Here is a 22083-nt window from a genome sequence, read left to right as displayed (position 1 = left end):
ATCGAAAGAGGGGTTGGAAACTTTAAAAAGTAAGACTAGTAGTTGGCAGTTTGAACAACATGGTATGGCAGGATATTGGGGTTTCCACGTAACTTGTGTTTAAATGATGTTGACTTTTAAATTCTAACAGTTTTTAAGTCAACTGTTTTGTGGTAGAAAAAAATGTAGCTCTGTCAGTAGTATGAGAAAACTGAGGTTCGGGCAGATGCACATAAGAACAGTTTGGGGATGTTGGTATATCTGGTATCAGAGCTGGTAGGTAATGTGGAAGAAGAGAATGATGTTGATTAAACTGTGGTTATCTACTTTTTTTCGTAATGTTGACATTAAAAAGTCACAAGTTGACAATGGTAATTATCTGCAACAATAAAATTGCATTTTGAGGTCTTAGCTTGGTTGAACTTTGTAGGGATTACAGCTGTGGTCTCTGTAGGTAAATTGTGAGGATTAGAAACCAGTTTATAAAGGCACCAGTGTAATTAGTTTTAGGTTCAAGAGGCCTGGTATAAAGCATATTTCTGCTTTTTTCACTCTGTGTTGGGCAAGACTTAGATGTTATGTAGCATCTCTGAGATTAGAGCATGGGAAAAAATGCAGTGAATTTGCTTTTAATGTAGCAAATACGTTTCTTTCCATTCTGTTCTACTACAGTTGTTTTGTGGCTGCTGGCAGGGTTTGTTTTCTTTTTTCCCATCCTTTCCTTAGTGCTCTGATAGGCATAAATGCAATTTAAAGAGAAATCCAGAGACTGGAAAAACTTAAAGAAGTGGCATTAATAAATTATGTGTGTGAACTTGCATGGAAGTATATGCTTCTTTTGCTTAGATGCAAGTAGATGTCCTGGTTTTGGCTGGGATAGAGTTAATTTTCTTCCTAGTAGCTGGTACAGTTTTTGGTTTTAGTATGAGAACAATGTTGATAACACGCTGATGTTTTAGTTGTTGCTAAGTAGTGCTTACTTTTTAGTCCTGGACTTTCCAATTTCCCATGCTCTGCTAATGAGGAGGTGCACAAGAAGCCAGGAGGGATCATAGCCAGCACAGCTGACCTGAAGCAGCCAAAGGGGATAGATATTCCATACCATAGCACATCATGCTCCGTATATAAACTGGGTGGAGATGGCTGGGGAGATGCCAGTCGCTGCTCGGGGACTGGCTGTCTGGGCATCAGTCAGCAGTTGGTGAGCAATTGTATCATTCATCACTTGCCTTTCCTGGGTTTTATTTCGCTCCCTTTGTAGTCTTCCTTTTCATTACTATTATTATATTTTCTATTTCCATTAACTGTTCTTATCTCAACCAATGGGTTTAACTTTTTTTTCCAGTTTTCCTCCCCATCCCACCAGTGGGGGTCTGTGTGATCAAGGAGCTTTGTGGTACTTCAGTTGCTGGCTGGGGTTAAACCATAGCAGTCCTTTTTTGGCACTTGATGGGGGGCACAAGGTGTTGAGATAAGGACAGATTTCACCAGAGTGTGTCAAAACAAATTTGTTGTAAGCATTCATTATATTGGTTTAATAGTCACTGGTCACAATGTTGATTTATTTGCTCTTAAGAGTTGTTGCACTTGTTTCATAGCATGACTCTAAAAACAACTTACTTGCTGTATGTTCTTTGTTGTGATATTTATCATTTCTGAGGGCTGGATTAAGGTTGTCATTTTCTTGTACTTTGTAACACTGGTTCATGATGAAATTGCTGGTTGTGAGACTAACCTGGTATTTGTACTTCAGCATTGCCACCACCTCTGTACTTCGGGAGCCATCTATTGGAAACTATTAATAATTACGCCTTTTACCTTTCCTCCTTGGAAAGCCAGCCTCTGGAGGAGACATCTTCCCACATCTTCCCCTTCCCCACCAGGCTAATTACAGTACCATTTGAAAATTTTGGATGTCCTTGGGATGCTGGAACTAGCATGGTCATATTGCCAGGAACCAGCACGTTGCTGAATGTGTTCCAGATCTTGTTTAGGGTTAAACAACTATTTAAGAATACCACCCAGAGATCTGCTCTGAGGCTGGATAGTTATGAGTGGCAGGGTGTGTGGGATGCTAGGACAGTGCACGCTTCCAGTGTTTTGGAACTTCACCCCTGAACAAGTGCAGAATCTGAAAAAACTGGTCAAATGTTTGGAAGTATGCTGTCGGCCTGGCGATTCCAGAGAGACATGGGTCACTGCAATGTGCTGGGGCCTGGCCTGTGCCTACCGAGTCCTGTTCAACACTATTCAGTACCCTCAAGGGGAAAAGAAGATCCCTGGTTCTGATGACAGAACAGGCACTGCAGCTGAACCAGAGGACCAAGCTGTGCTGGTACCGGTTGCCCCTGTATACAAGAAGCAATGGACATGAAATTCAGCTTGTTTAGTAAAGGAGGACAAAGCAGGGCCACCACAACAGCAGGAGGAAGAAGGAGAACAAGAGGTAACAACTCAATACCTATCCCTGAGTGAACTGTGGGATATGTGGAAAAGATTTCAGCCATCGTCCAGATAAGCACATTATCACCTAGCTGATCCGATGCTGGAATAATGGGGCCAGTAGCCTGGAATTCAGAGGGTAGGAAGCCAAGCAGATGGGACGACTTTCTAGGGAAGGGGGCACTGAAAAGGCAGTTGGAAGAGGGACAAAGTTCTCTGCCTCTGGAGGCAACTGCTATGAAGCATGAAGGAAACTTACTCCTTCAAGGCAGATGTTATATGTCACCCAGGCATGTGGACCACTGTGGAAAGAGGTATCCAGTATCTAAAAGAGTTAGCTGTGCTAGAGATGTTTTATTATGACCTGAACAACACACAGTCACCCACAGATCCAGTCAAAATCTAATGCACACAACCCATGTGGTGGAAATTTTTCTGGCGTACACCATCATCATATGCCAACTCATTGGCAGTAATGACCTGGAGAGGCAGAGCAGTGGATGAAGTGGCTCACCAACTCTGGCAATACAAAGAAAATCTCTCTTCCTCCTTACAGACGTGCATCTCAGCTGTGGAAAATGTATCTGAAAAGTGGGAAAAACCATTCTGGGAGTTCTGGCAACAAAAGAAGATGGGTCCTACTCACCACCTGTACAGACGGTGGGAAAGTGTAATGGAGAATGGAGACTAACAGTAGACTATCATGGCCTGAATGAAGTCACGCTGCTGTTGAGTGCTGCCATACCAGGCATGCTAGAACTTCAATATGAACTGGAGTCAAAGGCAGCCAAACGGTATGTCACTGTTGATATTGCTAATGTGTTTTTCTCAATCCTTTTGGCAGCAGAGTGCAGGCCACAGTTCACTTTCCCTTGGAGAGCTGTCCAGTACACCTGGAATTGACTGCCCCAGGGGTGGGAACACAGCCCTACCATCTGCCAGGGGCTGATCCAGACTGCACTGAAATAGCATGAAGCTCTGGAACACATGCAATGTATTGACAATATCATCCTGTGGGGTAATACAGCAGAAGTTTTTGAGAAAGGGAAGGAAATAGTTCAAATGCTTCTGAAAGCTGGTTTTGCTATAAAACAGAGTAAGGTCAAGGAACCTGCACAGGAGATCCATTTTTTGGGAATAAAATGGCAAGGTGGATGTAGTCAGATCCCAATGGATGTGATCAACAAAGTAACAGCTATGTCTCCACCAGCTACTACAAAGAAAACAAAAGTTTTCTTGGACGTTGTGGGTTGGTACATTCCAAATTACAGTCTGATTGTAAGCTCTGCCTATCAAGTGACCAGGAAGAAGAATGATTTCTAGTGGAGCTCTGAGCAATGACAAGCCTTTGTACAAATTAAACAGGAGATAGTTCATGCAGTTACCCTTGGGCCAGTCCAGTCAGAGCAAGGTGTAAAATATGTGCTCTACAGTGCGGCTGGGGAGAATGGCCTTAACGTGGAGCCTTGACAGAAAGCACCGGAGGAGATTCGAGGTTAAACCCTTTGGCTTTTGGAGTCAGGGATATAAAGGGTTTGAGGCCTGCTATACCCCAACTGAAAAAGGGATACTGGTGACTTATACAGGGGTTCAAGCTGCTTTGGAAGTGATCGGTACTGAAGCATAGCTCTCCTGGCACCCTGGTTGCTGCTGCTGGGCTGGATGTTCAAAGGGAAGGTTTTCTCTACATGTCATGCAACTGATGCTACATGGAGTAAGTGGGTCGCTGTTCACAAAACAAGCTCAAGTAGGCACCCCCAGCTGTCCAGGAATCTTGGAAGTGATCGTGGACTGGCCAGAAGGCAAAGATTTTGGAATGTCATCAGAGGAGGAGGTGACATGCTGAAGAGACCCCACGGTATAATAAATTACTAGAAAATGGGAAGCAATATGCCTTTTTTACTGATGGGTCCTGCATATTTTAAGGAAGTGTTAAAGGTGGAAGGTGGCTGTATAGAGCCCCCTACAACAAGTTGCAGGAGCTGCTGCAGGAGAAGGTGAATAGAGTTGGATTGCAGAGGTGAAAGCTGGCTTTAGGTGTTGCTGACTGAGAAAAATGGCCAATACTTTATACAGACTCATGGATGGTGGCAAATGTGCTGTGGGGTTGGTTGCAGCAATAGAAGCAGAGCAACCAGCAGTGCAGAGGTAAACCCACCTGGGCTCCTGCATTGTGGCCAAGATGAGGTGGCCCACAGAAGCTCCTTGAAATTCAGTGTCTCTTCCTGTCTCCTGCAGGTGGTTCCAGTCTCTAGAAACTCCATGTCACCCTGTGCTATATTCTGTAATGCAGCTTCCTTCCTCCTCTCTTTATCGGCTTGCACACTTAAGCTCGATGCCCTTTCTCAGTTTGTTATGGTAACCCTATTTCTAGCTAGATCTAGAACTTCTGTAGCTCTTTTTAATCCTTCATGTAATCTGGCATAAATAGGGCAAAGATGAATATTTTGCTGTAGCTGGAAATTTTATGTGCTGTTTTTGTGTATGATTTTCTCCTACAGGTTGGTTGGTTTTTTTCCTTGTATACTTTTAAACTAAACTTTGAATTCTAGCCACTAGGAAAGCAATAAGAATTTTCAAAGCTTACATTTAGGAGTACTTAGCTGTGTCTCTGTTACATTTTGAAATTGCGTATTTTAATTTTCATTCTTGGCTTGTACTGAATATTTGTAAAAATTGGGAAAATGGTCATGAAAAAAAATGTAGCAAAGATAGGAAACCTGAAAACTGAGACTCTAGAAAAGAATTTTTAACTGGTTTCCTTCCTGAACTATTTAATAATTCTGAGAGAGTCACAGTATCAATGGGAACATGTCTAAACCACCCCTGTATACGTATAATAATACAGTTACTTTTTTTTCTTTCAGAATTTCCAGAATTTGTATGGTCTTGAATTTGAACAAGAGACTAGAAATCAGAATAATCTTCACATTCCTTTGAATAAGTAGTAATAATGCAGCGAAGGCAAGGAAGAGTCAATGCTGGACTGCTTTTGCTACTTTATCAAATTTCTCAAGTGGGACTCCAGAACATTCCTTCTGTTACCCTTGGGGTACTTGCACTGAATATTTTTCTCTTTCTGAATCCTGTGAAGCCACTGTCTGAAGTGTGTATCAGTGTAAATGAAGGCTTTTACCGAAAGAACTGGGAGCGTTTACTGCTTTCTCCTGTCCACCATGCAGATGACTGGCATTTGTATTACAACATGATTTCCATGCTTTGGAAGGGGATGATGCTGGAAAAAAAACTTAAGAGCATATGGTTTGCATACATAATTGCAGTATTTTCCGTGCTGATTGGAGTTGTTTATATGGTTCTGGAATTCATGCTTGTGAAAATTCTGGATGATCCTTCGTATGAAATGAATTGTGCTGTAGGTTTTTCAGGTAAGGCACATAGTTGGTCCAGTTTACATAGGTAAAATTAGTATTTATAGGTGCTATGTACCAATATTTGTTGAATGAAGAAAATGGATAGGTACGCAGCTATATGCATGCATGTGATTGTTAGTAAAGCTAACTTGTTTTCTAATTTAAAGCATGTACTCTGGGTATGAACATTATGTGGTTCAGTTCATGTTCTTGTGACCAGTAGTACCTTTACCTGAGAGCTTGAAATATACAGTCTTCCCAGTAGAACAGTTCTCTGTTCAATGTCACTGAAGACTGAAGCTTTTCTTTTTCTGATGTAAATAACGCTTGTGTTAGGTGGGTTCTAGAAAAGCCTATCACTTTAAAATTTCTGTCTTCAGATTACAAATTATTCATGCATGTCTTTAGAGAGACTCTCATAGGTTTGCTTCTGTTAGAAGCATCCAAGCACCTGAATTTGGTCATCTTCGAGTAATGGTCTGGTCACCTTACTTAGGAGGTCAAAGTTTCAAGTCAGTGAACTCTTAAAAAAAATCTGTAGTCAAGTGGAGAAGTAGCACTGCTCTTCTAGACAAGTATGATTTTTCCTTGCTCTCGCTAGGACCTAGCATTCTTAGAAGGCAAGCCCTCTATTTCAACCTATGAGGAAGGTGTTTCAACACCTCTGAGGGTTTCTTGTGGTATTCAATTGCTCATTCAGAGCTTAACAGACTCTCTGGTTGCCTACCCTTTGGTAAGGAGACATGCAGAGTTGTAATATTGGCCTTTACGGTGGCTGTTAGGGGCCCTGAGTGCCACCTCTTCCCCTGAGGGGTTTGGCTGCCTTTGCTTAAGGACAGCTCTGATCCTGGGTAGCTGTGACCGACCTCCAACTGGTGGGAAAAGATGTGTGTGAGATGGCTGAGGGAAGCCTCGCTGGGGGCCTTTTTTTACCTCACTGCTCAGCAGCTGCTTTTAAGCTCAAATCCTCTGTGTTGTCCCTGTCTGAGCTGAATCTGTGCCTGGCGAGCCCCACTTACTGTCACCAGCCTGCCTTGTGCACCCTGCCCAGGGACTGCGCGAGTGGGACCCCTCTTCCTTTCAGCTACCCCTCTGCGGAGTGTCCACTCTTGCTGTTCCCTAACAGTGACTGCAGAACCCCACTGAATATATTTTATTAGTGGTAAACTGACTGAAACGTGTGCACTCAGTCCGGTCTCAGCTTTATAAGGTTAGCTCTTACACGGTACTCCCAACTATTGCTGGGGGATTCGTGGGGGAAGTGAGCTCTGTAGCATTATTCTTTGTGAACGACTTGGGAGGTGCTGCCATCAAGATTCTTTTTGAACCTCTTTTCTTGTATCATCTTAGGCTGTGGGATGAGAAATTGAGACCTGGAAATTGTGAAGAAGTATGTGTTTCGGGTATTCACTTATATAGTGCACCGTCCACGTGAGGCTTTCCCTAGATGTTCCTATCAGTCCGTACTTTAAAACAGCCTAGTGTCAACCCGGTTCTCACTAGGAATGAGAAGGGTGAAAATTTCAAGTATTTATGATGGGCCAGATGGGGTCCTCATGTCATTCCTTAAAAGAAACTCACATCAGCCATGCTACAATATCAGCTGGAGCATATGTATTTTAGTGAACTAAAAAGGTAGTGGGACTAAGCCTCTAATCTACTAAGCCATTTGTGCAGAGCACGAAAAATCAAGCCTTTTGACAATTTAGGGATTACCTAATTGAAGCTTAATTTACATGTTCTGCAAAGTAGATAGTTCAGGTCTAGCATTGTGTTGCAGCCTGTTCTGATGTCGCTTACCTTCTGCAGCATCTTTTGAGTATTCGAAGCTTGGAAATATGGGGTCCGCAGCCAATGTGCACATGCGTTTGACCATTTTTCAGGCAGCAGATTAAAGTAGGTCTGACAATCAACTACTCAATAGTTGATCTTTCTAAACCTTCAACATTCTCAATGTGACCTTCAGCATAGGTAGTTTCTCTTCAGCTGGGGCAAGTGGCATGTATACAGAACAGCTGTTGAAGAAAATATGAGGATTTTCCTGATAACTATTTCTTTAAGAGCTAGTCTGTACAGGTATTTATGAACCATTCACTTTAAGAGATTTTAAGAGTTTTAGGATGCCTGGATTTTTTAATTTTATTTTAAATAGGTGAAACAGACCTGCCCCTTGTCCCCCTGGATGGAACCTGACAATATACCAGGTCAGGCAGTTCCAGCAGATGCTTAAAAAAAAAAAATAAACAAAAAACCCCCACCACCACGAAGCTGTACAAACAGGGTTCTGGTGAGCCAAGGGTGGGGTGGATTGGGTGGAGATGACTCCTAAACTATGCTGCTGCTATCAAATGTTTCTTTCCTTTAATAAATTTATAGTTTCTGAACAAGTCCAGTTTTATCAGCAGCAGTAGCCTGAGCATGTGTGTATGTGCGTGCACACATTCCTGTCTGTATTTGATCCTAGAATAACAATTTTTACATCACTGAATAGATGAAGGAATTTTGCTATCTTGTTTTCTTTGGGAGGGGAGGGAAACCTTTTCATGTTTTTATTTAGTATATCTGTATTGACGTTCAACTCTGCGATCTTTTCCATGTCAAATCTTTTATTTTTCAAATTTCCAGATTTTTTTCCCCAGATAACTGTGTGAGCTTTCTCTTCACAGGAACTTTTTCAAAAACATTTTGAAAGTTCCAATACATTATGTGAATTTATTCTGTCATATTGGCTATTGTTTGCATAATCAAACAGTTGCAGTCAATTATAAATGAATGATTATTTATTGTGATTAAAGGAGATTTATTTACTTTTTTTTTTCAGAAACAAGTGATTCTGGAGTATATGTAAGATGATTTTCCATTAATTCAGAATTTGAGCCTACTGTTGAGCTTCATGTATATCTGTCTTGTTTTCAGTAATGGCTTTTCTCAGCTGATGGCACGGTTTTTTTAGCTCAATAAATTTCTCAATTATTTCAACAGAACTCCCATTTAAAAACTACATTTGTATAGTTTGAATACTTGAATACATACAGTGAGTAGGCATATTAAAAAGCAGATTAAAACTGGCTGTTATACAAATATGTGCTTTTTTTTTTTTTTTTACGTCACTGAAAAGTATCGCTGAAAAAAGAGTTCAGAACTGCTGTTCTGGCATGCAACAGTATGCATCATGGTGCTGTGAAATTGCATGGTACTTCAGTAGTTAACGTTGTTTGCATTTCATTGTTACCTGGGCACAAGTACCTCTTTCTTTATGTGATTTTGTCTTGTTTGCAGGAGTCTTGTTTGCTTTGAAAGTTCTTAACAACCATTACAATCCAGGAAGAGTCAGCAGTGTCCTTGGATTGCAGATATCCAGTAAATATGCTTGTTGGGTGGAGCTGGTGGCTATTCATTTAATCTCCCCAGGGTAAGTGTATTTAATAGCCCAGATCTCTTCTCCTGACTTTTGAAATACCTGAAGTAGTTTGAAATGTATTATGAGGTATGTGTAGTGTTAGCTGGTATCCAGATGGAGCATTGAGGCTACAGTCTGCTTTTTTTCCTTAACACCCTCTATTCTGAGCACATTTCAAAACAAAAAACCGAAATACCATGCCCAGAAGGTATTCCTAAGTATTTGAAGGAAGATAATAAAAGCTGATGGACAAGGAAAAGGGACATGCATTTTCATCAAAGTAACCAAACTAATATACTGTAGTGCCAAGGGCTTCATTAGCAAAAAGCATTCCAAAGTTTGCTTGCTATTTCTATCCTAGTTCCTTCTGTCCATTTGTTGTAGTCACTCCTCTGTCATCCAGTATTCTGCAAATTTTATGCAGTTTCACTGTCCTGCCATCTTGCTGATCATCTCCTTCAGTTTTCTTGTGTGCCCAGTTCTGCCAGCACAGTTCATCCACCCCTGCCTCTGTGAGAACAGTGCCTTTCTTTTCCTTGGCAATTCATTTCAGGAGTTCTAGTTGCAAATCAGTAACTTTCTTGTATAATATTTTATAACTGTCAGTCATACTGGTGAATATATGCGAAGTACAGACACCAAATTTACAGTTATATGCAATTTCCTACTTTTCAGAAACAATTAAAAAAAAAAAAAGCGGGGAGCAATACTGGACATATTCTTTGTCAGGTACTAAAATATAGCAGATAAAACATTTCCTAGACCAGAGTAAGTGTTCAAATATTACTCATGTTAAACACTGGGCGTATTGCTTTATGACTTACTGCCTGATTGACTGCAGCAAGGAATTGTAGGTTAAAAGAACTACAGAGTACTTTGTTCCAAATGCAATTTTAAGCGTGAGCTTGAGAGGTCACTTCCATGGCGTTACTACAAGTGTAAACCCAACATTTTCAGTGCCTTAAAAACATTCTTCTGAAAAATATAAACTGTCATGTTAGCTGAACATAGTTTTTTATTTGGTGATATGTTTAATATTACTGTTTTTTATTCAAGAATAATGAAAGAACATTGTCTGAAGTAAAACAGTGAGCCTACCATACTCTATCTGTTAGAGGAAAAACATGAGTTCAGTGGTTGGGTGCTACTGTTTTTCAGTTGCATTACTGCAGAAATGTCATTGGGGTAGACAGTGAATAGAAGGTCCAGAAACGTCAAAAAATCTTTTCATAATTTTATGGAAGCTTAGATTGCTGCCTCATCTAAAGAACTTCTACATTGTTACATGCAATCTTAATAGGACAATTTCACAACACTTAAATGATAATGGGGGCCATGGAAAACAAGTAATAATCTCCAGAAATTCATGTCCTAGAACACAGCATATTTAATTAGTAACTGACTGCTGCCTTGAAATGAACCGTAACAATTGTAGCTCTCAGAGCATTGCTTTTACATGCTTATCTGTGTGCTCAGGGCATGTTGTAATATTTGAAATGTCTGATTAAATGGTGTCCCTTTGTAGATCTAATTGCATAATTTAGTTTTGAATAAGTAAGAGGTCAGTAACTGGGGCAGATTTCTGTCCAGTCAGAAATACGTGCAATAAATTTGGACCTGCCTTAGTGGACTGATGAAGTATCAGGATCACCCAAGAATCCATAGCCAATGAAGGATTTAGAAGTTATATTGAGGCTCTTGAAAACTTTGATTTGTGTTCTAGGAGAGGATTTAAGGTTTTACTGGCATCAGTTAAATTCATGTCTTTCTCATTAATGTTTTTGTTACGGGGAAATTTTAAGACCTGTAATACCTTTCTAATCTTTACCTTCCATAAAGTAAGGATATTGAAACGTAGGCTTCATGTAGCAATCCTTGAGATTATTTCTTTGACAAAAGAACAGGCATGTGAAAAGTTTGATCTCTGTGCCTTTTCCAGAATTGAGCATGTAGTATCTGAAGTCATCTGTCCCTTTTGCATTGAAGTGCTTTACATATACTCACTATTAAGGGAAAAGCTTATCTATCGGGTTGTTTCTGAACTAACTGAAGTATTTATCAGATTGACAAAGAAGACACTTTGGGGTTGGAAGCTGGACATCACAGTTTTTTTCAAGCTTATTTTTAAGAAAGTTAAGAGTAACAAAGGATTAAAATAATGGGAGAGTGGGAAGCTATGAGTGGAGAAGGGTAGAGATGGGGTTTTTTTCAGCATTCAGAAGTGTTGAGGTTTGTGACTGTCCAGAATTGCTCTCTTCATAGTTTGTTGAAATAGTGAAACTTGCTATTCTGGAGTTCAGAGGATCTCAAAGATGTCTTAAGATTTCTGTAGCTCACTGCATCTCTGAAAACTAACAGGCATTTCTCTAGGCCTCCTTTTGACCTATGTTTTGACTCAGATGTCTGAAAACATTTTCCGGATACGTGGATGATGCAGTCCATAAAATGTAAAATTCTTACTTGAGTTTTTTCTATTTTCTAAATTAGTTATAGCCTTAAGTTTGTTTCCAAGTTTCTCTTCATAACTTCTTCTAAATAAACTGTACGGGTAAGTGTTGATCTGAGCCAGTTCTGTGACTTGTTTTCTTTTTTTGGCAACTTAAGATGGTTTTAGAGTTCTTAATCTTAAAAAAAGAGAAGACTGCAAATTGAGAACTATCCTACACAAGGACACAAGCACAGCAGAATAGCAACAGATCTACATTTGGCAATAGAGGTGCAGATCATTGTCATTAGCATTCATAGCTGACAATGAAAATGTTACACGGTTTAATGTATAATGAATCAACAATGACAATTAGTTGTTGCTTCATTTCACCTGGATTCAAGGATCCACTGGAAATCAGAATAACAAAGCAGATCATGGTCGAACAGGTAAGCATAATACAAATACTGAGCTTTTCATTAAAAACAAAAAAACCCCACACTCAAACAAAAAAACACCCACAAACATAACCAACCAAAAACCCAAAAAACCTCAATCAAACCCAGCATGGCCTGCTTTCTAAGCAAGATTAAATTTTGTGGCAAATTGTTTAAATTGTCATGTGCAGGTGACTCTGCTTGTGTTAGTTTGGAAATAAACGATGTATAAATACATAGATTGGATTCCCACGCTCTCAAAAATTAACTTTTTCAGAAATGAAGTTGATCTAGATTCCTGTAGTACCTTACTTTGATATTACTCCTTTGTTTGCTTGTTAAGTGAACACATGCTTCCTAGCGCAGCCTTGGAATAAGAGATGCATGGAAGTAAGATCTTTTCACAAAACACGGCAGCAATGTCTTAAGCTGAAGACATACTTTTGTTGCTAAGTAAGTAGCTTTGCCCTGTGGTAGAATTACATGCTTAAATAGTAATGGTTACCAGTCTGGGGTTTGCTGTTAGGAAGAAGGTAGGGAAGTTAAGTGATAGGTGCTGGCTTTCTTGCTCTGTTTGCATTTGAATCGGACAACTGACACCGAATTGAAACAATCCAGGATGAATTCACCAACAGTGAAGAATTCATTTGAATTCATTGTAAGGACACTGGAACAATATTAATGTAAAAATTAATACAGAGAGGCTTGTAAACAGTGGGTCATAATCTCTTGTATGTGAATAGCAAAGGCAGTCTGAATGGCTTTCCCTCTCATGATACCAGTTTTCATGGAAATTACACAGCCAAATGAAAAAGTATAATTAATTCTGTTTAGAAGACTTTTCTGAAGTAATGGGCACATCAGCTTGGTGGCAAATGTCTTCAGGAAATGGTATTTAGACATACTGCATAATTATCATTAGTATGAAGTGAATGGTTGAGATAAATAAGATCTCTGGGGATATCTACATTTTCAAACAAGTTAAATGAGACATCATTTGGATTTCTTGGTTCCAGGGAGAACATTAGTTAATATTGATAAAGCTCATTGACATTTAGAGAAAAAACAAGCAATGTAAAAAGTCAAATACCCTGGGTTTATTCCCATTCAAAGTTCAGCTGAACTGAATAGAAGCTGTAAATTGTATGATGGAAAAAGTAATAATTATCTGTCAATTTGTCTTTATTAACCAGCAGGAAGACAGGCAGTAGTTTATCATGTTGCCATCATGAGAATGTTTCTTCATTTTTCTAACTGAAAAACAACAGTTAATTTTTACCTAGTAAAATACACATTCCAGTCAAGATGCTGCTATTCTTATGACTGGTGTAAAAAGCCGTAATTTGGAATCAGTTGGTGATGGAGGCTGCTTTATCACTGATATTAGAGGAGTTTTTAATTATATCCAGGATTATTTACTATATATAAAACCAGAAAATAGGAGTAACCTCAATTTTCTGGATTAGTCAAGAAAGAAGAGTGGAATTTATAATACAAGTGAAAGGAGCCTTTGTAATACATGCTTGGGCAAGACTTCTTCATACAATTTATTTTGTGCTGTTTGTAGACTGTTTATTGATTTATTTTCAATCAAAATCCCTGGCATTTATTTCTAAATTTGGCATATAATCCTACCTTTTGAAAACAGTTGTAGTTTTGCCATTAACTTAGATGTCTAAAGATAAAACGCATACAGCCTTATAGGAAATATTTTTATACAAATTTTAAAAAAAGGAAATCTACTGAAAATTAAAATTCACTGTAAAATGTAGTAAAATGACAAGAGTGACATTGAAGTATTATTTAGGATTAGTTGTTCAAATATAGTTAATTGAAAACAGGAGTATCTGCTTTGAACCAAGGCATGTGGATAGAAGAACATTAATTGCATGTGTAAAACAGTTACTTTATGTAATTTACTTAAATTGAATAATTCCAGTCTATTTTCTTTATAAAATAAGAATGATTATAGAGGATCCATGTGAATCTGAATTCTGCTACTTAAATGTTTTTAAATCTGTTGCTGTGAGTGATGTGTGTTACTCCTTATCCTATAGATTGAGATTGTGGAGAGTGTATTCGTTCCTATTTGTGACAATCTTCTCTGTATTTTAAGATGATTGTATCTGCGGGGGAATTCTCCAGTGGACTTAAGTGATTGTGATCCCTTCAGATTTGCTGAGTAGAGTGGAAGGCTACTTCATTTTACTTCCAGATAGTGCTCATTTTTACATATTTCCAGTGAAACGCTTGTCTTTTCTGTAGTGGTGTGACGTGTTGATCTGTGCTTTATTGTGTAATTCAGTGTGTGCCCCGGGGTCTATCCTGAAGATCTACTTGCCACTTGCTTCTAGCCTGTTCGTATAGTTGATGATTTCAGTGGTATGTTCAGAGCTCCTTATTTGTCTATTGAATTGCAGCCTGTTTTTTCCATGCCGCTACTTCATTTTGTCAGGGTTGCTTTAAACCGTAATGCCATCTCCAGTGACCCTTACAGCTTCTCTTAGCTTGTAATTTTTAAATATTTGGAATAGACTCTTGCAGAAATCCACTTGATTCGTATCCTAAGTTTGATGATGAATCACTGTTAAGTATCAAGTCAGGCTTTCCAACCACTTGGGGATCTGCTGTACTTTTAGAGTTTAAGGTTTTTAAATCTTCTTTGAGACAAATGCTGTGAGACAGCTGCGTTCTTAAAGGATGTGTGACATCTGCTAGCTCTCCCTTTCCATGAGGCTTATTGCCCTGTCAAAAGAAGGTATTTTGGTTGATTTGACATGATTTGTTTTTCTTGACAAATCTGTTTTCTGCTTCTGGTGTTCTTACCTTGGTTGCATCCACAAATAATGTGACCTAATAATTGTGGAACAAATAGTTTTATCTGGGAACAGAAGCTAGTGATTAGTCTGTAGTCCTTTGACCTGAGTACTGACCTGTGAGGAGCACCACTCATCACTGGTCTCCACTTGGACTTCGAGTTGTTGCCTGCAGCTCTTTGAGTGTGACCATCCAGCCAATTCTTTATCCACTGAGTGGTCCATCTGTTAACTGCAAATCTCGCCAATTTAGAGACAAGGATGTCATGTGGGACAGTGTTAAAATGCTTTGCACAAATCCAGGTAGGTGATACTGGTTGCTCTTCCCTCATCCATGCTGTTGTAGAAGGCCACCAAATCTGTCAGGCACTATTTGCCTTTAGTGAAGCCATGTAGCTGTCACCAGCCACCTCCTTATTTTCCATGTGCCTTAGAATAGTTTCCAGGAGGATCTGCTCTGTCAACTTGCCCAGACACAGAGGTAAGACTGACTGGCCTGTAGTTCAGCAGGTCTTCCTTTCTTCCATTTTTTAAAATGAGGGTTGTATTTCCCCTTTTCTAGTCAGTGAGAACTTCACTGGACTTCCACCACTTCTCAAATATGCTGGATAGTGGCTTAGCCACTCCATCTGCCAGTTCCCTCAGGACCTGTGGGTGCATCTCGCCAGGTCCCGTGGGCTTATTATGCATCTTCAGATTTCTTAGATGGTCTTGAACCCAGTCTTCTACAGCACACTCCCAGTCCCTGCCTGTACCTTCTTGGCAGTGTGGCTGGAACACTTGCTGGTGAAGACTGAGGCAAAAAAGTCATTGAGTACCTCAGCCTTTTATGTGTCCCAGGTGGCCTTCCAGAGAGGGCCCACCTTTTCCCCAGTCTTCCTTTTACCACTGTCATAGCTATAGAAGCTTTTCTTGTTGCCCTTGGTGTCCCTGGCCAGATTTAATCTCTCAGGGCTTTAGCTTTCCTGACCTGATGCCTGGCTGCTCAGACAATTTCTCTGTGTTCCTCCCAGGCTACCTGTACTGGCTTCCACCCTCTGTAGGCTTCTTTTTTGTGTTTGAGTTTGTCCAGGAGCTCCTTCTTCACACATGCAGGCCTCCTGGTGTTTTTGCCCAATTTCTTCTTTTTTGGGACTCACTGGTTTTGAGCTTGGAACTTTATTCCTTGAATATAATTTATAATTAAACAATTAATACTGTTTAGACATTTAGTACACTAACCTACTGAATAGATACAAAGTGGAAATTATCCCTCCAAAGACTTTTTAAAGTTGAAGGGTTTTGATCATTCATATTGTGTAAATATACAACTTCACTGTATTGCCAGCAAAGACCTTGACTTTGGGTTTTATGGAGCAGTGTTGTGCTCAGATAAATCAAGATGAGTGTAAAATATGTTTAAAATACTGCCAGGAATATAGGCAAATCAGTTTCATGTTGGTGATTTCTAGAATAAGGTATTTTGAAGTATTTAATGTTTTCTGTGTATAGACATACTCCAAGTCAGGCGTGTTTTCTTCACAAATTTGGAAAATCTGTTTGGAAAATTAATTCCTTATAGGTACTTCATTTTGGTAACTACCTCTTGCCTATAAATTTTCACATCATTGTTTATGTGTTACTCTTGGAAAAATTTGTGGTTACTTAAGGCAGAGAACCACAGCTCTGCATAGCAGAATAGATGTTTGTGGTTAAGTAGGTGGCAAAAGAGTGGATTTAGATTTGGTCTTTCTCCCCCTTAGTGACACATGCAATTTCTTGTACAGTTTTACTAGTGATGCCTGGAAGCTGTATTATGATGAGTGCATATGCTGTCATCTGTATAACTTTTTTGCATTTCTGAGTAGAATGTAAAAAGCATAATGTTTAGATCTATTTTTACATGAAACAGAGGCTTCATTTATGCTTTATAAAGGAAAAAAAGCTCATATTACTTGGGTCTTTGGACAGCCAGTATAAATCCAGTGAACTGAGTTATCTGTAACTGCACATACTAGGAAATCTTAATGTTCAGTGTGTTGGCTTTTCTAACTTCATAATAGAAGTGAACGATTTACTAATAGTCATTAAACCTTATTCAACTGAAAAGAGTTTTAACTTTTAATTTGAATGTGAATATTGATTTATGAGTTTATAGAGTACCCCACAGTCATGGCAATACTTGGAGCAAATCTTATTTACTGTAAACATGTGCTTCCATATTGATTTCTCAAAGGCTGTAGAGGTTTTTCGTTCCTTAAAAATATCATTGTCCATTTTCATATAGAAATTTTACGTATAGAAAAGAATTTGGATATCAGTATTTCACTCATTCTTTTAATTTTGAATGCACTGTGTTACAAAGTTTAATGGATCTGCATTCATCCTTAGACTACTTGTAGGATTGTATTGATGGGGCAGTAGTGCTGTATTTATGCTTTTACTTGAAACTGTAAATGTTTTTGGTAGATCCCACTTAGACACTGTAGTATAATTCTGTGGATTTACATTTTTTATAGATGAAAACTAGTTTCCTACTTCAGTAAGTCTTTAAACGCTTTTAGGAAAATAGTAATTTTGTCCTTTAAAAAAGGAATTAAAATGATCTCTCCAATTAGTTTCTAGCTTCTTCAGGATATGTTAGATATTTTTCTGTAACTATATATATCTACTAATTTTAAGGTAGTTAGGAAGAAAGAAAACTTGGCACTATGTCCTTTCTATGCAAGTCATTTCTTTATGCCTGGTCTCACCTGGGGACTTTGTTGCTTACAACATACTCTGCACTTCCCCTTTTGCATCCCTACAAAAAATTCTTCCCATCAATCAAAAGATTTTCCTTTTTCGTAGGACTTCTTTTGCTGGGCATCTTGCAGGGATTCTTGTTGGATTGATGTACACCATGGGACCTCTGAAAAAGATCATGAAAGCCTGTGCAGGTATGTAATTTTGTTGAATTTATAAAATCTGCAGAAGAGACACTTTTGTTCTTAAAATTCAGTAAGTCTTTCATATAGAAATGCAGGCCATTCCAGGAAGTTTTTAGGCAATTAAAGATATGTTAATTATTAAAGTGATTGCAGAAGGAAAAAAGTCAACTTCTTTTTCTTATATATGAATGATAAGAACCAGTAAATGTGTCTTTCAGATATTTTTACTTAAAGGAATACACTTTACCCTGCTTTTGAAATGTTTATGTAGAGTAAAACATTTCACATAAGATGTCAGTGATAATGTCACTTCATTTAAAGTGTGAGGAAGCCATGAAAATATGCCAGAGCACAATATGCTTTCATGTTGATTTCTACTACTTGCATCCATTCTAGTGGAAGTCCCAACAGTTTGAAAAAGAGTGCAGGATGTTTGAGAAGTTGGTACTGGAATGCTCAAGCTTACAACTGTGTTTTACTACAATATGAAAAGCTGTAGTAATACTTACTTTTAAAAAACATCGTATCTTTAGTCTAACAGTTGTTTTAAATGCAGCCCTGCAAACTTGTATGTGAACTCTCCCAAAAATTTCAGCGTTTTAATTGGAAGTCTTAAGCCCTGTCACGACAGCTGTGCTGGGGTTGGCTGTCAGAATTATTTGGGTTTTGTCTGATGACTTACTAGATCGAGTACTTTATTCATGACTGTGCCATCAAGTTGGCCAGGGATATGGTATTTGTACAGTGGGAAATTACTTGTTCAAATATGTATGCTTTTCACAGGAGGTTTTATTGCAGTTCAGTGGTACAGTCTGTAAGTCGTGTATGTTTAGCGGTTTTAAGTGGCTAAATAGAGACTGAAGTGTCAGATTTCCTACCCCACCGCAGTGACCAGACATAAAGCATCACATCAGTTAAATGTCAGTATTGCATGTTTCTGTGGCATGGGGGAGCCATCTGATGGGGTATTAGGACAGGCAGGCATTGGATCAAACTGCCTAGGGAGGTTCAGAAGTCTCCATCCTTCCATGTTTTCAAGACTTGACAAGATAAAGCTCGGACTGAGTACCCTTGTCTGATCTCATAGCTACCCCTGCTCAGTGGGAGTTGGGCTAGGGACCTTCTGAGGTCCCTTCCAAACTGAATTATTTTAGGATTCTGTGATAAAACCCATGGTACTGTTGGTGAAACGTGCTATGGCGATTCTGCTGCTGTGACAGCTGCTGTGTGACTAAGACTTGGAGGAAAGAATGTTCCAGCACACAGGTCCATCTTTTTCTCCTGTGTAGAAGAGCAGAAACAGTGCAGTGTTACTCCTGTCCTGAATTTTCTGTGCATTAACCCTATTTTAGCAATTGTATAGTCTCAGTGCAGAAATTATTCATTTTATGTTCTGAAGAGCATTTGTTAGGTAGGTTTGCATCTTTCTAGTCTACATGGATATGTTGCTTCAACATGGGATGATAGTATAAAATCTGAAACAGTTTACAAGCTTACCAATACTATATTGTCTCACTGATGTCGAAAAAATTCATAGATACCTGTGGTTTATATTTGTATCGTGAAACAGGCTCTGAAAGAAAGATTACTTTGATATTTGTATTTTATAAAGAAAGACAGTGTGATTATTTTATTCTAATAGCACATGTGTTTTTATATTTAGGTGGCATTTTTTCATTTACTGAGCCTGCCAGGCCAAGGGACTATTATTCAGGTAAGTACTGTCACCCACTTACCTAAAAAAGGAAGAGATTTCATGTAAAATACCTGGCATGGTGAGGGAATACATGGCACTTGAGGAAGAAAAAAACTTTACTCAATTAAACTTTAAAAATTATTTTTGCTAATGATAGAAAACCTATAGAGGAGCTAGTTAAATGGAAACATGTATAATAATCAAAACATTCTGCACATATACGTGCTTGCTAAACTGGCACTACTTCTCTGGGCATGTCTCCCCTTTTAAGGGAAGTGTGTGGATGTATGTTGTGCAAGAGGCTTTCAACCTCAAATTAAGGTTGTGACTTTATAAAATGCTACCCTGGGGAAATATCATCCCTTTTGCATAACTTGTAGCAGGGGAAAAATTGTGTCTACTGAAAGCAGGTCTGTGGACCTTGGTAAATCTGCCCTGATCTGGCAAATATATCTGTTCCATTCTAGGGTGGTTTTTTTCCATTCTGGGATGGGTTTTTTCTCCCTCTGATAAGGAACTTCTTCCTCCGAACACTTTTTATAAATCAAGTAATTTAAATGCAAAAAGCCCACTCCTCACCAGAATAAATACAGGCTATCTTCACAGTATATAGATGGATAGTTGGAATACTGGCACACTTTGAATGCAGCACTGAATCATTAGATGTGGAGTGTATAGAAATAACAGGTGGAGGCCTTGTCTGGGAGGGACAGAAGAGGAGCCAGCTGTGAGAAGGGCTGTGTGTTGGATCAAAGCTAAGGGATGTATAGCCTGGTGTATCTTCTCTCCTGCAGTGATTTATTCTCATTCCTAGGCATCTGCTGTAAGAATGGGATAAATTTATAGTCATAACTCCCTCAAATACCTACCAGTGTGCAGTGGCTTGTGGCTTAAAGACATTCTCGGCAGAAAGCTTTATGGCGAAATTTTGTCTTTAATAGCCTGTGGTAGAATCTTCTTCCATGAATTTGTCAAAAGCTGTTTGAGTTGATGGGAACTCTTTTTCACACCTACAACATCACAGAAGAAGAATTACAGAGTTTACTTCCTGGTGTAGGATCTGTCATTTTTGTTTTGAACCCACTAGTTGCTGATTTCATTTGGTGCACGTTAATTCTTCTCTGGGAAGAGAAACTAAATCTTCATTCTTTATGTATTTCTTTAATAGTCTTTATGGTTTTATATACTTCCATTCTATACTCACCATAGTCATCTTTTCTATCTGGTTGAAAAGCTGTAGTCAATATGGTTGCTTATGTGAAAACTACTTCATATGTTTGATCATTCTCACTGTTCTCTGATGTTTAGTCATGCAGGGTTTTTTTATTTTTTATAGCTTTTTATAAGGGAGACGTGCTTACTCTGAGCCGCAGTGAGCCAAGGTTAGTGCTGCTTTTATTGTCCGTGTTGGATTGTGGATCTCCATGATCTACCTCCAATTTTATTATTACATTAAATAAATCCCACATGTCTCAGCCCAGTTAAAGGTGTTCACTGAGCTGTAAGTACTGCTCTGTCTAGCAGGGCCCAGGTGAGCTGCTTACATTGCTCTGTATTCCATGTTCATAAACACTAAATCTTCCTTCAGTATTCCAGTACAGCAGAGTGGATGGAAACTCCGCATATTATATTGGAAAAGGTACTTTAATGGCTAATAAAGATAAGAATTTGTACTTTACATTTAAACTCCGTAATCTATTGCAGCCACTGTACATACACCAGCTCCTTGGGGCTTGGGTGGATGTAAAAGACCACCCTTGTGGAATAGGAGCAGATTCTGAATAGCCCTTTATTTTTTCCAGCTCTTCCTAAGCAGGGAAAAATGAAGATATTTCATGGTGAGAGACTACATAGCACCTGAGGAAAAGATACTGTAGCAGGGTGGTAGCAAGGAGGTCTGGGGTTTTTTTGCAGGTCTTGGGTAGTCCCCAGAGTAACCATGCTGTTGCTTTGAGTTGTTGTGGACAAAAGGGAGATAAAGGAGAGGGTTAATACGAATTATTCTCTCTCCCAAGCTCGGGTTTAAATGTAACTACTTTTTAAATTATTTTTTTTAGTGAATTCATTTCTCTAAAATGACTTAAAAATGCAATTTAAAAAAAGTGTTTCTTATGCTTATTCCCTGTGTATATTCTTTGTAATTGTCTTTCATCCTATTTGCAGAAGTCTTTATGGAAGATTTAACCTTTTGCTTGGTGTATGATATATGTAATAAATTTGGCCATCTGTGAATTAAGAAAACTCTCTCCAATGCCATAGGCTAATGATGCATATCTTGATTAACTTTTCATTTTCTTGTATTGCTGATTTATTACTATATGCCTTTAAATACCAATTTAAATAGAAAAATAGAAGAAATTATGATCGGAACAGATTTTATGAAACAGTACAGGGTAACAGCTTTAGAAGAAAAAAATATTTAAAGTGTAATTTTCATGCATTTAGTATTTATTAACTGAATTTTTGCTAAATGCAGTTCATTAATAAAGTCTTAGGACATTTATTTTGATTAATAGGAACACCTTGAACATGTGGATTCTACCGAACTTTTTCTTGTTGTAAAATAAAAGATGATGGCTCTGTGAACACTTACAACTTGATGGCAGTG

General features: G+C 38.7%; 1 protein-coding gene across 4 annotated transcripts in view; it reads left to right on the top strand.

Moving 5' to 3' along the window:
- Nucleotides 1–22083, top strand: part of RHBDD1 (rhomboid domain containing 1) — a 45926-nt gene that overhangs the window by 5885 nt on the left and 17958 nt on the right. For 3 of the 4 annotated variants that reach the window (XM_056358420.1, XM_056358421.1, XM_056358419.1), the window contains exons 2-5: nucleotides 5289–5807; nucleotides 9072–9204; nucleotides 17700–17788; nucleotides 19443–19493. In XM_056358420.1, coding sequence (XP_056214395.1) covers nucleotides 5375–5807; nucleotides 9072–9204; nucleotides 17700–17788; nucleotides 19443–19493 — 706 coding nt within the window. In that variant the 5' untranslated portion in view covers nucleotides 5289–5374. Of the gene's footprint in view, nucleotides 1–5288; nucleotides 5808–9071; nucleotides 9205–17699; nucleotides 17789–19442; nucleotides 19494–20811; nucleotides 20858–22083 lie in introns of all 4 variants that reach the window. The other variant, XM_056358422.1, reaches the window with a different exon arrangement.

Source organism: Falco biarmicus, chromosome 13, assembly GCF_023638135.1.
Source record: "Falco biarmicus isolate bFalBia1 chromosome 13, bFalBia1.pri, whole genome shotgun sequence".
Lineage (NCBI taxonomy): Eukaryota > Metazoa > Chordata > Aves > Falconiformes > Falconidae > Falco > Falco biarmicus.
The sequence above is the reverse complement of the archived record's forward strand: the minus strand, read 5'-3'. Positions and strand labels throughout refer to the sequence as shown.